The sequence below is a fragment of the Pelophylax lessonae genome, assembly GCF_965119305.1.
Source record: "Pelophylax lessonae genome assembly, chromosome: 7".
Classification (NCBI taxonomy): Eukaryota; Metazoa; Chordata; class Amphibia; order Anura; family Ranidae; genus Pelophylax; species Pelophylax lessonae.
The window spans coordinates 174,244,414-174,260,446 of NC_138774.1; the positions used below are offsets into that span (position 1 = coordinate 174,244,414).

General features: G+C 43.3%; 2 protein-coding genes across 2 annotated transcripts in view; one reads left to right on the forward strand and one right to left on the reverse strand.

Annotated features, from left to right (window-relative positions):
• Window positions 1-16,033, reverse strand: part of ABCB7 (ATP binding cassette subfamily B member 7) — a 267,277-nt gene that overhangs the window by 167,021 nt on the left and 84,223 nt on the right. The window contains exon 2 of the mRNA XM_082262773.1: window positions 910-990. Coding sequence (XP_082118899.1) covers window positions 910-990 — 81 coding nt within the window. The remainder of the gene's footprint in view (window positions 1-909; window positions 991-16,033) is intronic.
• RPL7A (ribosomal protein L7a) overlaps window positions 1-16,033 on the forward strand; it is a 475,634-nt gene that overhangs the window by 30,167 nt on the left and 429,434 nt on the right. The window lies entirely within an intron of this gene.

Genomic DNA, 16,033 nt, shown 5'->3' on the forward strand with positions numbered 1-16,033 from the left:
GATGGTTGTGACATCACCATAAACCTGCCCAGCTGGGTTGGCATTCGGTCCCCCCCCCCCCCCCCCGGGGAGATGTCACCCAATATATTCCCGCTATAATATCGAATGTAAAAACACAGTGATCGCCAAGTGTGTCAGGATGTGTAGCAGCATGGCTCGGAACATTGAGACGGGACAGGTACACATACTGTAGGCTAACTATTTAATTACTATTTTTATTTTGTGCGTTTTATTTTTATTAAAGGCCTTTTTTCATAATGTAGGTTTTTTTTTACTATTTCTGGATTTTTCTTTTGTGAATAATTAAACCAGATTGTTTTGTACCCGTTACTTAGTCACGTGAGGGGGGGTAACCTCCCTACACCCCCACACCAAGGTTGTGGGGAAGAGGCCCAAGTCATCATTAACATAAGGACAAAAGTACTTTGCCGGGGGGGGGCATTCCTGGCAAGGTACCCCCCTTCTATTATTCATGATTTGGAGAGTGGCTAAGATGAAGTGAGCTGAGGCTGCTTTTAATTGTTAATTGCATGACCAGAAATGGTGCGTGGCTGCCAGCAAATCTCTTCATCTCTGCACTGGCTGGTTTGCCATTGGCAACATCTCCAATTATACTATAGCCTTCTTTTTCCCAGTTTTAATGAATCAGCCCCAATGTGTATAGTATATTCTATATGCGTGCATGTGTATTTTTACATAAGCCGTTTAACACAGATGTGAAACATTATATCAAATTTAGCACACAATCCATTTAATTGTTCTGCAGGCAGAGGATGTACCTTTCTCCAAGCACATAAAACAAGACATTATGCAAAATGTTGCAGAATAGGCAGAATAAAATGGTGAATGCTCTCTATGTGTTTCCCATCTTATCCCCAAGCTTTCAGAATTGGATGAAGCTATTAATACCTTTGCAGCATCTAACAAGTGTCTTGAATTGTCTCTCCCCAAAATGCGGCAAACAGTCTGCCTTGGGAGTGTGTGCAGCACCTGAGGAGAAAAACAAGGTCATATTAGCACAAAAAGGAATATTAGCTCTTCAAGCAGCACCATATTTCCCTCTGCTTTCATGCTTTGCGATACCCAGGAGGAAAGCACAGAATATAATGCTGAAACTGAGCCAGAAGAACACAGGCAGCAGGTGTAAAGCAAATTAAAAACAAACATTAAAAATGCAAAATGACAAAGGGCCCTTTGTACCACCACAGCTTCCATGTCTCTAGACACCAGCAGTCTTTACTTCTTTGTAAATCCGTGTCCCATTACATTATCAGAGCTCTCTTCCCCTATGTGACTATATTCATAGCCTATAAAAGGTACAATGAAAACAGAACACCACAAAGCTACAGGTAGAGCATTACAGTGGACATCCCCTAGTGAAGAACTCTGCATGTCAAAAAGGGTAAGAGACTAAAACTTTCTTCTTTACACTGTTCATTTAGAAGATTGTTTTCCAAAAATCTACAACCACCCTTCTGATTCCCCTATGTCAGAATACAATAGCTTGGCAGGGGGTGTCCCTGCATCACGTATTGTTTTTGTGTAAGCGGGGATCTGTCAGGGTCTTTTTTTTTTTCCGCTCAACTTGCAAGTTGAGCAGAAAAAAAAGAATTAAACAAATTAAAAACATGCATACTTAAGCTTAAAGCTTGCCATAGGCAGAGCGATTTTGAAAATTGCTCAATTCCTGTCTGTGTTGATGGGGGAACACCACCCATGAAGCCATTGTGTTCTCCTGGTAGCGGGGCGGGGGAAGCCATCACCGCCGGGAGAACACAGTGATTATCCAACACACATTGAATTTCATAACAGCGCAAAATTTGTATTCCTTTTCATTTAGCTTCACCACTGGTATTATGCGTGGTTCATGAAGACAGCTTTGGTACATTCAGTCTGCGCATACATGATTCAAATTATCTATAGCCAGCTTTAGTCTTCACAATGATCCCTATGGAGCTCTACTAGGCCAAGGATGTACAAAGTAAGTCGAAATTAAAGGATAAGTTTACCTTTTCTAACATGTTACACACGTATTCAGGGTGTAACATGCAACATGTTTGTGCTGCAGCTGCCCCTGAGCCCCCATGATCCCCGTTGTGACAGCAGACCAGGGATCTCCTACCTGGGTCTGCTGCCACAAATCAAAAAAGATGCGGCAGTGCAAAGCCTGACCCATCCAGCCGCATCACTCATATACAGTATTCAGTGAATGGGAAGCTACAACTACCAACAGACTTTGAAGTTGTAGTTCCCAATGAACTACCATGGCGCTGTTGAGAACTGTGGAACTTCATTAAAAAAAAAAAAAAAAAAAAAACTGCACATTTTTTACCTGCAAAAAGATGTGCATTTATTTATTTCTTTTTTTTAAAAAAAGTGAATTGTAATCTTTATCCTGGTTCACACTGGGGCTCAAGTCGCTCCGACTTAGAAAAAAGGTTCCTGCACCACTTGGGGCGACTTCAGAGCGGCTTGCATTGACTTCTATTAGAGAAGTAGTTTGCAAGTCACACTGCAATCACGGCCAATCCCATTTCGGCCGGAAACAGGTCAAAGATGTTGAAAATAAATGGCCGCCATGTATGAACTAACACACGGGGCGGGCGGGCGAGCGGCGGCTAATAGCTGTACAGTTTTTTCCTCCGTCGGGCTGTACAGACCAGTTCGTTCCTCCGCCAGGCGGTGGCCGCTTTAGTCTGAGCTACACTGGTTGCTAGGATGGCCAGCCGACTGGCGTCTAGCAACCAGTGACGTCCTGAGGAGAGGACCCAGAATGCAGAGCAGAGGAGAATCTTCCTTGTCCTCCTCCACGCCTATTCCAGATTGGCTCCACCCACCTCCTCCATTCATGTGCTCTGTGCTGCCGCTGCGGAAGGTAATCTGGCTGACTGCTGCTTGATTTCTCTCTCTCTCGAGCATCTCTGATTGTCATCTTCTGTCTGATATTCCACAGGACCCGCACTGCATATGTTTCAGATCTGCACACCTAATAGTCTCAAACATATAATTTTATCTTAGTAATTGACCTTAGACAGTTATTGTGATTTGCGTCTGCTATTTCCCTGTTCTGTAAAGTGATTTGCTGGGGTTGTTTATTTTCACACTCTTGGTCATAAATTGCATATATATCACTTGTTTACATCTTTGCTGCTGGTATCTGGCCTTGTGTGACACACCTATAGAGCGTAATGGAGCATGTTCTGGCCGAAATAATGTGAGGTAAGTGAGAATAGGAAGGCTCTGTTACCACCTCTTGTCTATACATACTGCTCTCAAATATCCATCACTAAACATAGCGATGCATAATAAAGAAATCACCATGGCCTGTAAGATTTACTGTTCCAAATTATTATTTTATTCCATTATTTCATGATTGCAACATGTGTGGTCATGTTGTAAACTCAAATGGAATCTCTCTCTCTCTCTCTCCTCACATTTTTGTAGATATTTTATTTTATTTTTTCATGTGAAAACACTGAAGAAATGACACTTTGCTACAACGTAAAGTAGAAAGTGTACAGCTTGTATAACCATGTAAATTTGCTGTCCCCTTAGAATAACTCAACACACAAACATTAATGTCTAAACTGCTGGTAACAAAAGTGAGTACATCCCTAAGTAAAAATATCCAAATTGGGCCCAATTAGCAATTTTCCCTCCCCGGTGTCACGTGGTCTCCGGTGTGAATGGCGAGCAGGTATGTTAAATTTGGTGTTATCACTCTCTCATACTGGTCACTGGAATTTCAACATGGCACCTCAAGATCTGAAAAAAGAATTGTTGCTCTACATAAAGATAGCCTAGGCCAGTGATGGCGAACCTTGGCACCCCAGATGTTTTAGAACTACATTTCCCATAATATTCAACTACACTGCAGAGTGCATGAGCATCATGGGAAATAGGGATGCACCGAATGTTCGGCGGCCGAACATTATTCGGCCGAAAATAGAAAAAATAGCACTTTCGGTGTTCGGCCCGAATAAGTCAAAAGGCCGAATAATTTTGTGCCGAATAATAGGGCTGAACGATAGTCGATATGATATCGACTATCGTTCTGTGGCCGTAGGCGATATTCATATCGCCGAGGTCACAATATTTACAGGGGGAAGGGACTCGGAGGAGGACAGGAGGACTCACAGACTTCCGTGAAGCCGGGACACTTCAGCGGTGAGCATACATTACATTACTCACTCGTGCACTGCAGCCCGCCCCCCACACATTCAGTGAGTCTTACTCTCCTCCCTAGTTTTTTCAATGGCACATTCAGGAAGCCAATCACGCCGTGATTAGCTGCACAGCGAACCAATCACGCGTGCCTGCACACCTGATTGGTTCCGCTACTCACGGCGTGATTGGCTTCCTGAATGTGCCATTGAAAAAACTAGGGAGGAGAGTAAGACTCACTGAATGTGTGGGGCGGGCTGCAGTGCACGAGTGAGTAATGTAGGTATGCGGCTGTGCTCCTTTCCAGGCTACTACTAGTCCACCTCCAGCCTCCTACTACCACCAGACTGTATAATCTGATCGAGTCCACACTGACACTGACTGACTGTCACTGAGTAATTGATGTTACCACATTAACCCTGACCTGCCCAGTGCCCTGTATCTGCAATTAAAATTTACAAGGCTGCCTGCATGCTTCCTGATTTCCATTCCCAGCATCCTTCCCAATCCCTACAGTGTCACTAACATTAACCTATGGTACAAGGCTGCAGTGTGCACTGAATCCCATTCCTACAGTAACATTTAGGGAGAGAGAGAGACATGAGAGGGAGAGAGAGAGAGAGAGAGAGACATGAGAGGACAAGAGAGAGAGAGTGAGAGGACAAGAGAGAGAGAGTGAGAGGACAAGAGAGAGAGAGAGAGAGAGAGACACGAGAGGACAAGAGAGAGGACAAAAAATTGGCAAAATAAATGGAAAAAATGTGAAACACCGCGTTCGGTATTCGGCCTTCGGCCAAACATTTTATTATTATTCGGCTTCGGCCAAGAATTTCATTTCGGTGCATCCCTAATATATATTGGTCTGAACTTATGAAGAAATTCATTATTATAATTTTTTTTATTAGATAGGTTCAAAAAAAAAAAAATAAAAAATATATATATATATAAATATAATTTTTTTTTTTTCTTTTTCAAAATTGTTAGTCTTTTTTTTTTTGTTTTATAGTGCAAAAAATAATAAAAAGCACAGTGGTGATCATATAGAAACCTCAAATACAAATCAAATGAAAAATCTAGGTTTGGGGAAAAAAAAGAACCTACATTTTATTTGGGTACAGTGTCGGACGACCCAGCAATTGTCAGTTAAAATAATGCAGCGTTGTATCGCAAAAAATGGCCTGGTCAGGAAGGGGGGTAAATCTTCCGGAGATCAAGTGGTTAATAACACAATCCATTTGATTTGTGCCAGCCTGAGTGATGATAGTTTCGTGGTTATGGATAACTTTAAAGAGGAAGTAAACCCTCCTCTGCACCTTGTATCTATAGGTAAGCCTATGATAAGGCTTACCTATAGGTACTGTAAATCTCTCCTAAACATGTACCGTTTAGGAGATATTTACTTTGCATGCAGCCAGTGACATCACTGACGCATGCGCTCTGAAGGAACGGCCGCTCGTGCCGTTCCGTCAGAGCCCTGTGCCGTGACCGTCGGCTTCCGCGCGCTCGCGTGGGAGTGAAGTCATCGCTGCTCCAGCCAATCAGATGGCCGGATGCCGCAAATCCGGAAGAAGGGTGACCGAACATGTCACCCATGAGAGAGGTGAGTGTGCGGCACTGCGGGGCTTCGTTCTAAGGTAAGTATTTCATAATGAGCTAGTATGCGATGCATACTAGCTCATTGTGTTTTGTCTTTCAGTTTTTTTTTTTTGTTTTTTTTTCATTTTCTGAGGTTTACAACCTCTTTAATTAGATAGGGCTGACTATAGCCTTGCTTGTTACATTGCAGCCCCAACCAGTGAATATACGGTAGTTATACTGTTCCCATAATGAGGAATTATTCATACCAAGATAGACTATGCTAGACTGAAATGTTATTTCAGGGATTGTACCTTCGATCTTCATGGAATACTGCATTCCAGTAAATCGGTAAATTTAGATTATCATGTTTGTCTGTTCAACTTTATTACCAATGTCAGAATACTTGTTTACATGGATTTTTCCTCGGTTTTGAAGCTTTGCCTTGGAAGTTGATTTGAAACCTTTTCAATGAATCTGTTATGTTCTTTGAGTCAGTTCTTGCAACAACAGTCTTTTTATGTATCCTGTTGTCATGGCATAGCACCTGCCTGCCTTCACATATTGTCACCTACAAACCCATTTAAAATGTGCTAGACAAAATGGGAAAAAAAAGTATAATTTGTGTCACAGAAATATTTGTACAATTATTTCTTAACTTTCACCACAAAGAGAATACAATGCTGCTTCGGTTGCTTTATTTATGCAAATGTTTAAAGCTGAACTCCAAGCACAAAAATAATAATTTAGATATTTTAAGTAGCTACAGTGAGCATCAAATTCCATTGCAAGCCCAGTTATTACCTTGTTAAGTAGAAGTGACTTCATTGCTGTGTTGCACACATAGTCTGTTCAGAGAGCAGCACTCAGCAGGCCCACCCACTATGGTCTGGGGCGCATATAAGACCAGTCACCCTGCATAAGGTAAGAGAGACAGCAGCAGTAATTGGTCTATATTACAGGAAGGAACTCCTTCCACTGCCTGTAAAAGCGATTCAGTGGCTAATTATCCACTAGGATCGCTATTAGAACAAAGCCCATCGCTGGCTGAAAAACTGGGATGATGCCTATAAAGTTGGGCAGTTGAACCTAAAAACAAACATTTATCATGTTGCAGATTACAAATTCTGAGATGTCATGGCTGCATTACATTTTTTTTTTTTTTTTTTTTTAAGCTTGCTTTCTTTTATTGTAATCTGGTGATCCAGCCGAAGTCTGTTTTTCAAAAAGAATAGGCTCTCTTCCAGATATATCAGTTTATGTGGATGAGACAACCAAAAGGTGAAGTTCCATTTTAAGGCCTCCTCTCCCGCTCCTCATTAACAAATTGCACATTTCTTTTGGTGGGGGGGGGGGGGGTACTTTTGACAGGTACAGTGCCTTGCGAAAGTATTCGGCCCCCTTGAACTTTTTCGACTTTTTGCCACATTTCAGGCTTCAAACATAAAGATATAAAACTGTAATTTTTTTGTGAAGAATCAATAAAAGTGGGACACAATCATAAAGTAGAACGAAATTTATTGGATATTTCAAACTTATTTAAAAAAAAAAAAAAAAAATGAAAAATTGGGCATGCAAAATTATTCAGCCCCCTTAAGTTAATACTTTGTAGCGCCACCTTTTGCTGCGATTACAGCTGTAAGTCACTTGGGGTATGTCTCTATCAGTTTTGCACATCGAGAGTGAAATTTTTGCCCATTCCTCCCTGCAAAACAGCTCGAGCTCAGTGAGGTTGGATGGAGAGCGTTTGTGAACAGCAGTTTTCAGTTCTTTCCACAGATTCTCGATTGGATTCAGGTCTGGACTTTGACTTGGCCATTCTAACACCTGGATATGTTTATTTGTGAACCATTCCATTGTAGATTTTGCTTTATGTTTTGGATCATTGTCTTGTTGGAAGACAAATCTCCGTCCCAGTCTCAGGTCTTTTGCAGACTCCCTCAGGTTTTCTTCCAGAATGGTCCTGTATTTGGCTCTATCCATCTTCCCATCAATTTTAACCATCTTCCCTGTCTCTGCTGAAGAAAAGCAGGCCCAGACCATGATGCTGCCACCACCATGTTTGACAGTGGGGATGGTGTGTTCAGGGTGATGAGCTGTGTTGCTTTTATGCCAAACATAACGTTTTGCATTGTTGCCAAAAAGTTTGATTTTGGTTTCATCTGACCAGAGCTCCTTCTTCCACATGTTTGGTGTGTCTCCCAGGTGGCTTGTGGCAAACTTTAAACGACACTTTTAATGGATATCTTTAAGAAATGGCTTTCTTCTTGCCTCTTCCATAAAGGCCAGATTTGTGCATTATACGACTGATTGTTGTCTCCCACCTCAGCTGTAGATCTCTGCAGTTCATCCAGAGAGATCATGGGCCTCTTGGCTACATCTCTGATCAGTCTTCTCCTTGTATGAGCTGAAAGTTTTTAGAGGGACGGCCAGGTCTTCGTAGATTTGCAGTGGTCTGATACTCCTTCCATTTCAATATTATCGCTTGCACAGTGCTCCTTGGGATGTTTAAAGCTTGGGAAATCTTTTTGTATCCAAATCCAGCTTTAAACTTCTCCACAACAGTATCTCGGACCTGCCTGGTGTGTTCCTTGTTCTTCATGATGCTCTCTGCGCTTTAAACTGACCTCTGAGACTATCACAGTGCAGGTGCATTTACACGGAGACTTGATTACACACAGGTGGATTCTATTTATCATCATTAGTCATTTAGGTCAACATTGGATCATTCAGAGATCCTCACTGAACTTCTGGAGAGAGTTTGCTGCACTGAAAGTAAAGGGGCTGAATAATTTTGCACGCCCAATTTTTCAGTTTTTTATTTGTTAACAAAGTTTGAAATATCCAATAAATTTCATTCCACTTCATGATTGTGTCCCACTTGTTGTTGATTCTTCACAAAAAATTACAGTTTTATATCTTTATGTTTGAAGCCTGAAATGTGGCAAAAGGTCGCAAAGTTCAAGGCCGAATGCTTTCGCAAGGCACTGTACCCGCTCTCACTTCCGCTCGAATCGCCTAGACTTTGTTCTTCACTTCTATGTCCCATACGCAGCTGACATTGCAGAGCTGGTCCAGGCTGTGCAGGGATCCTGACAACAATGTTGTGATCCATTCAGATGCCTGACTGGCAGCTGGCTCAGCCTCTTAGTGCACCCCTAAGCTCCAGTGAGTGCTGGAGGGACAGAGCAGAGAGCCAAAAACGGAGCAATCAGCAGTCTTGATTGCTTAGTTCCTGGTGTAGAACAGCCTTTCTCAACCTTTTCAACACTGAGCAACCCTTGAAATTTCTGGTCTCTGGGAACCCCTGCTAAAAAAAAAAAAAAAAAATCTACAACTCATGACACTTTAAGCTGGATACACACTATACAATCCTCTATAGATTTTTTCCTTAAGAGTTACCAAAACCATATAGTACGAGATCAAACCTAAACACTTTCAATTTGTATGCAATCAGGCAGGCCCTATACTACATAGTTGAAGGTAAATCTAAAGGAAATCAAACAACAAAAGTTGTATAACGTGTATCCAGCTTAAGTGTGACAGTGGGAAGAATACTCCTTACTCTTGTCATCATTTGGAAGACACCTAAATCCAAACCGCTGGCAACAAAAGTGAGTACACCCCTAAATGACAATGTCCAAATTGGGCCCAAAGTGTCAATATTTTGTGTGGCCACCATTATTTTCCAGAACTGCCTTAACTCTCTTGGGCATGGTGTTCACCAGAGCTTCACAGGTGGCCACTGGAGTCCTCTTCCACTCCTCCATGATGACATCACAGAGCTGGTGGATGTTAGAGACCTTGCGCTCCTCCACCTTCCGTTTTGAGGATGCCCCACAGATGTTTAATAGGGTTTAATAGGGTTTAGGTCTGGAGACATGCTTGGCCAGTCCATCACCTTTACCTTCAGCTTCTTTAGCAAGGCCAGTGGTCGTCTTGCAGGTGTGTTTGGGGTTGTTACTATGTTGGAATACTGCCCTGTGGCCCAGTCGTGGGGGGGGGGGGGGTCATGCTCCGTTGGCATTCATGGTTTCCTCAATGAACTGTAGCTCCCCAGTGCTGGCAACACTCATGCAGCCCCAGACCATGACACTCCCACCACCATGCTTGACTCTAGGCAAGACACACTTGCCTTTGTACTCCTCACCTGGTTGCTGCCACACACGCTTGACACCATCTGAACCAAATAAGTTTATCTCGGTCTCATCAGATCAAAGGACATGGTTCCAGTAATCCATGTCCTTAGTCTGCTTGTTTTCAGCAAACTGTTTGCAGCCTTTCTTGTGCATCATCTTTGGAAGAGGCTTCCTTCTGGATTGACAGCCATGCAGACCAATTTGATGCAGTGTGCGGCATATGTCTGAGCAATGACAGGATGACCCCCCCATCCCTTCAACCGCTGGCAGCACTCATACATCTATTTCCTAAAGACATCCTCTGGATATGACGCTGAGCACGTGCACTCAACGTCTTTGGTCGACCATGGCTAGGCCTGTTCTGAGTGGAACCTGTCCTTTTTAAACCGCTGTATGGTCTTGGCCACCATGCTGCAGCTCAGTTTCAGGGTCTTGGCAGTCTTCTTATAGCCTAGGCCATCTTTATGTAGAGCAACAACTCTTGCCATGAGGTGCCATGTTGAACTTCCAGCGAGCAGTATGAGAGCTTGAGAGTGATAACACCAAATGTAACACACCTGCTCCCCATTCACACCTGAGACCTTGTAACACCAACAGGTCACATGACACTGGGGAGGGAGATGGCTAATTGGCCCCATTTTGTGCATTTTTCCTTAGGGGTGTACTGGTCAGGAAGGGGGCAAATCCTTCCAGGGCTAAAGTGGTTAATGGCTGCGTGTGGAGTTATTTTGAGGGGACAGCAAATTTACACTGTTATACAAGCTGTACACTCACTAATTTACATTGTAGCAAAGTGTCATTTCTTCAGTGTTGTCACATGAAAAGATATAATAAAATATTTTCAAAAATGTGAGGGGTGTACTCACTTTTGTGAGATGTGTGTGTGTGTGTGTGTGTGTGTGTGTGTGTGTATATTAACATGCAGATGGATTTGAATTTGTTTGCCTGAATGTGAGCTTTTAACTTTTCTTATATTGTAAATATCTATGTGTATATATTAAGTAAAGCAAACACGCTTATTAGACAAAGGAGACAGTATGTCCTTTCACAGAAATACTATTTAACAAATTAAGTGGAACAACATAATGTTCTGCTTCTATGTTCTAACTACTCTACATGATTACAAAAGCTGAAAATAATAACTCCCATGGATACATTAAAGGGGCCTTGACTGACCATGTGTTAGGAAGATAATTGGGGAATAACACAGTTTGTGATCCCTATTTCAAATCTCAATTTCTTTAGTAATAGTTGTCAGCAGGGTTCCAGGGCTAAAACCTCAAAGATCCATTGCTTACTACAATAAAATAAATGCAGTGCTTCCTGGAGGATAGCAAGTAGCTACTGTGAGCATAGCTTTCAGGCATACTATGCATCGAGTGGGTGGACAATGTGAGGCTAGGGAAGAGCACAACCAGAAATATGTTGTAAAAAAACATTTGTAGAAGAAGCAGCTTTTCATACCTCCACAAAACAAGATGTTATACTGATTGCAATTGATGTGTAGTTATTTGCGGTTTGATATACGGATATGTATAAATAAATGCAACATTGAACTATTTCAAGTCTAGGTTCACATACGTGAGGGTATGTGCATATGTGTTTGCACAGGCATAGAAGCCTAGTCACCTGAATGGGCTGCTGTACCACAGGAAATGAGGGGGGAAGAAACACGACGCATGGAACCACAAGGTGCTGAGGCACCATGTGGTTTCCCACACACCCGAAAATGCATCATTATTCCTGATGTGTGGGGATAAGAATGACTTGCTCCCCAGCACAAGTGCTAAGGAGCAGAATGTTTTGCCTGTGAGTTGGAAACGCGTGTGATTATGCAAGCGTTTCTGACCTACACATATGTAAATCTAGCCTGAAATTAGTGCAGTACTTATTTTCAAATACAGGTGTATAAGAAAATGCATAAATGGCTTATCAGCTCTGATTCCTCCTGTATTGACTTGTATTGTAACTGTAGTGTCTGCCCTAAAATAGTAAAGCGCTGCACAAACTGATGGCGCTATATAAATCCTGTATAATAATAATAAGTGAATGGATACTACATTTTATATTGTTCAAGGGTATCTCTTTTTCTGTTCGTGTGACAGCTAAAACATTTTGAATTTTTTATTGTAAGAAAATGAATGCGCATAAATTAATAAGTACACCTAAAATGTTTATAAATAATAATATACTGTGCATAAAGGTTGAAGGTAAAAGGTCAGTTTATAGTTTTGATATGGGGTAAAATTTCCTGAAGAGATTGTTTTGAGGGATGGCCCAAGGGTGAACAGAGTAGGAAATGGCTAGAGAAATTGGGATAGAGAGTTTCAGAGGATGCAAGAGGCTCTTGGGAAGTCCTGGAGATGAGCATGGGAGAAGATGACCAGGGATCTAGAGATCTGGAGGCCTTGGTAAAAGTAAAAAGGATGATTTGGGTGATATTTTCAGATAAGGCTTGTGATATACTTTGGGCCAGAGTTGCTTTCTATGCTGTATTTAGAATTTTATTTGTTAGGTGAGTGGAAGCATGCAAGGTAGGCCAAACAAGGAGGGCTTTGGTAATAGTCAAGGCGAGAGATAACAAATTAGTGAAGAAGTACTGTATCTTGAGGGTGGTGTTGGTTAAGAAGGGGCATATTATGGAAAATGTTAGAGGTGAAGGTGGAAAGAGTTGGGCAGTGATTAAACTTGGGGACAAAAGGGGAATATAGTGGGGAGGGGGCACGGAGGAAAGCAATATTGTTGGCTCTGTTTTTTGAAAGATTGCTTTTTAGAAAGTGGTATGACATCCATACTGATATGTCAGTTATTATTATTATTATACTGATATGTCCATTATTATTATTATTATTATTATTTTATAGGATTTATATAGCGCCAACAGTTTATGCAGCGCTTTACAACTTGAGGGTACACAGTACAATTACAATACCCTTAAATACCATAGGAATCTGAGGGCCCTCATCGTTAGAGCTTACAATCTAAGAGGGAGGGTCAAGAGATACAAGAAGTAATAACTCTGGGGGATGGGCTGATGGAGAAAATAAAAGTACAGTTGTTAGGTGGTTGCCAGATAGGATAGGGTACAGCAATCCAGAGGACGGGAGAGGCTAGGAAGTAGTCCTGGAGGCGAGCATGGGAAGAGATGACAAGGGAGCTAGAGAGCAGGAGGTCCTGGGAGGAGCAAAGAGATCGATTTGGTTGGTATATTGAGACCAGGTTAGTGAGGTAGCTGGGTGCCAATTTATGGATGGCTTTGTAAATTATGGCTATTACCCTAATTATTTATTATTATTATTATACAGGATTTATATAGCGCCAACAGTTTGCGCAGCGCTTTACAGTGTGGGGAAAGACAATACAGTTACAGTACAATTCAAAACAGGAGGAATCAGAGGGCCCTGCTCTTTATAGCTTACAATCTAGAAGGGAGGGTCAAGTGAAACAAAAGGCAGTAACCAAGGGGGATGGGCAGATGGATAAAATGGAGGTAGAGTTGTTAGGTGTGGGTAGGATAGGCTTCTCTGAAGAGGAGGGTTTTCAGAGATCGCCTAAAAGCTAATAGAGTAGGTGATAATCGGACAGATAAGGGTAAGGAGTTCCACAGGATTGGAGAGGCTCTGGTAAAGTCCTGGAGGCGAGCATGGGAGGAGGTGACAAGGGAGCTAGAGAGCAGGAGGTTTTGAGAGGAACGAAGAGAGCGATTGGGTTGGTATTTTGAGACTAGGCTAGTGATGTAGTTGGGGGCTAAGCTGTGGATGGCTTTGTAAGATCTTGTTAGTATTTTGAATTTAATTCGTTGGGTGAGCGGAAGCCAGTGGAGGGCTTGACGGAGAGGAGCGGCGGACACTGAGTGATTGGTAAGATGGATGAGTCTGGCGGCAGCATTCATGATGGATTGAAGGGGGGATAGCCTGTGTAGAGGTAAGCCAATGAGAAGGGAATTGCAGTAGTCGAGGCGAGAGATGACCAGGGAGGGAACTAGGAGCTTTGTTGTGTCTTTGGTTAGAAAGGGGCATATTTTGGAGATGTTGCGGAGGTTAAGGCGGCAAGATTTGGACAGCGATTGGATGTGGGCCTTGAAGGAGAGTTCAGAGTCCAGGACAACACCTAGGACCTTGGCATGCAGGGATGGGCTGATAGTAATTCCATTAATATTGACAGAGAGATCAGGGGAAGGGGCACCTGGTGGAGGAAAAATTATTTGCTCGGTTTTGGAGGGTTTGAGTTTGAGGAAGTGGTGTGACATCCAGACCGATATATCGGATAGTAAATTAGTGATACGTGCGGAGACTGAGGAAGAGAGCTGAGGGGTGGATAAATGAATTTGTGTATCGTCAGCGTAGAGATGGTATTGGAAGCCGTGGGAGGCTATCAGCTGACCCAGATAGGAGGGGTCCAAGAACAGAGCCTTGGGGGACCCCAACAGAGAAGGGAAGAGGAGAGAAGGAAGTGGAATTGTAAGTAACACTAAAAGGTGCGGTTGGATAAGTAGGAAGATAACCAGTGAAGAGTACAGTCACAGAGACCAAAGGCATGGAGTTTTTTTCATAGGTTGAGTGGCAGCCAATGGAGGCATTGGCAAAGAGGGGTAGCAGACTCAGAGTGATTTGTAAGGTGGATGAGCCGGGCAGCAGCGTTCATGATGGACTGAAGGGGGGAAAGCCTATTTAAAGGTAGGCCAATGAGAAGGGAGTTGCAACAATCGAGACAAGAGATTACCAGGGAGTGGATTAGAAGCTTTGTGGTGTCGTTGGTTAGGAAGCGGAGTATCTTGGAGATGTTGCAGAAATTGAGGCGGCAAGCTTTGGACAGTGACTGACTGAATGTGTGGCCGAAAAGATAGTTCAGAGTCCAGGATTACACCTAGGACCTTGGCATGGGGAACTGGTTGATAGTTAAGCCATTGATTTTGACAGAGAAATCGGGGAAAGGGGAACGTAGGGGAGGAAATAGCATGAGCTTGTTTTTGGATAGGTTGAGTTTGAGGAAGTGATGTGACATCCAGGCTGATATGTCTGTTAATAAGTTGGTGATGCCTGAGGAGACTGATGGAGTGAGCTGAGGGGTGGAGAGAAAGATATGAGTGTCATCAGTGTAGAGATGATATTGAAAGTAGTAATCGACCGATATCAGTTTCTCTTACGTCCTCCGACAGTCGCCGCCTCTTCATATTCGTCACATATGGGGTATTAGACTTTGCTCCGAAGGAGTAGCTAGGCAACAGAATATGTTAACATTAAAGCTTTTAACATATCCCACCCTCAAGGGGTGGTCCCCTCAGTCAATACCCTCCTACTTCCTGCAACCATATCTCAGTTTCAATGTCTAGCTTGTCAGGAGTGGCTGGCTCTCTCTGTGCTGGGGCTTTGTGCCCCAGACTCTTTCTTCTTTTTTGATTTTTTGTTTGAGTTTTCTCTCTACCTTTACTTAGCTGTTCTTTTTGTCAGCGTTAGTTAGTTCTTCGGATGAAGAGGATCATGCGGGCTGGGTCTCGGGCTGATCCCCCTGGTCGCAGGTCGTGGGTCAGTGGCTTCCCAGCCTGCCATCGAGCGTTCAGCCAGGTAACGCTCCTGGCACAGTGAACGACCCAACCCTGTTCGGTGCAGGGATGATTGGTGAGGTGGCTACCTCACTGGACGCTGTGCGGTTTCTTAACCCCCATTCTGTGCGTCTTGTATGCGACTCTCCCTGCCTCATGTGCAGCGGCTTGTTCGCCTGTGCGGGTCCCCCACGCCATTGTGAGGTAAGTGTATCTATGTGGGGACCTGTCTGTCTGGGGGGGTGTCAGTCTGGGACTGTGTAACCTGCCTCTGTTCACACTGTTTGTCTCCCTATCACTCGGATGCATGCTGTGGGCTGCAAGGGGGGGGGGGGGGAGCTGTGTGACACTGTGTGTGTCAGCCTTGTCAGTGTGAGAAGCTGTGTGCTGTGGGGCATGTTTTTGGGCATGTTTGGGCACTATACAGCGATCGCTGCGGCGATCTGACATGTTTTTTTATAATGACGTGTGCATTACTGTACTGTGGAGCGGCGGTTTCGGCACCAAACGGCGCCATTTTGCCTACACTCGCTCCGGCCGCATGTTCTACATGCATGGCGGCCATTTTCTTGTAGCCTCCCATAGGCTTTCATAGGAGCGCCCTGGCAGCATC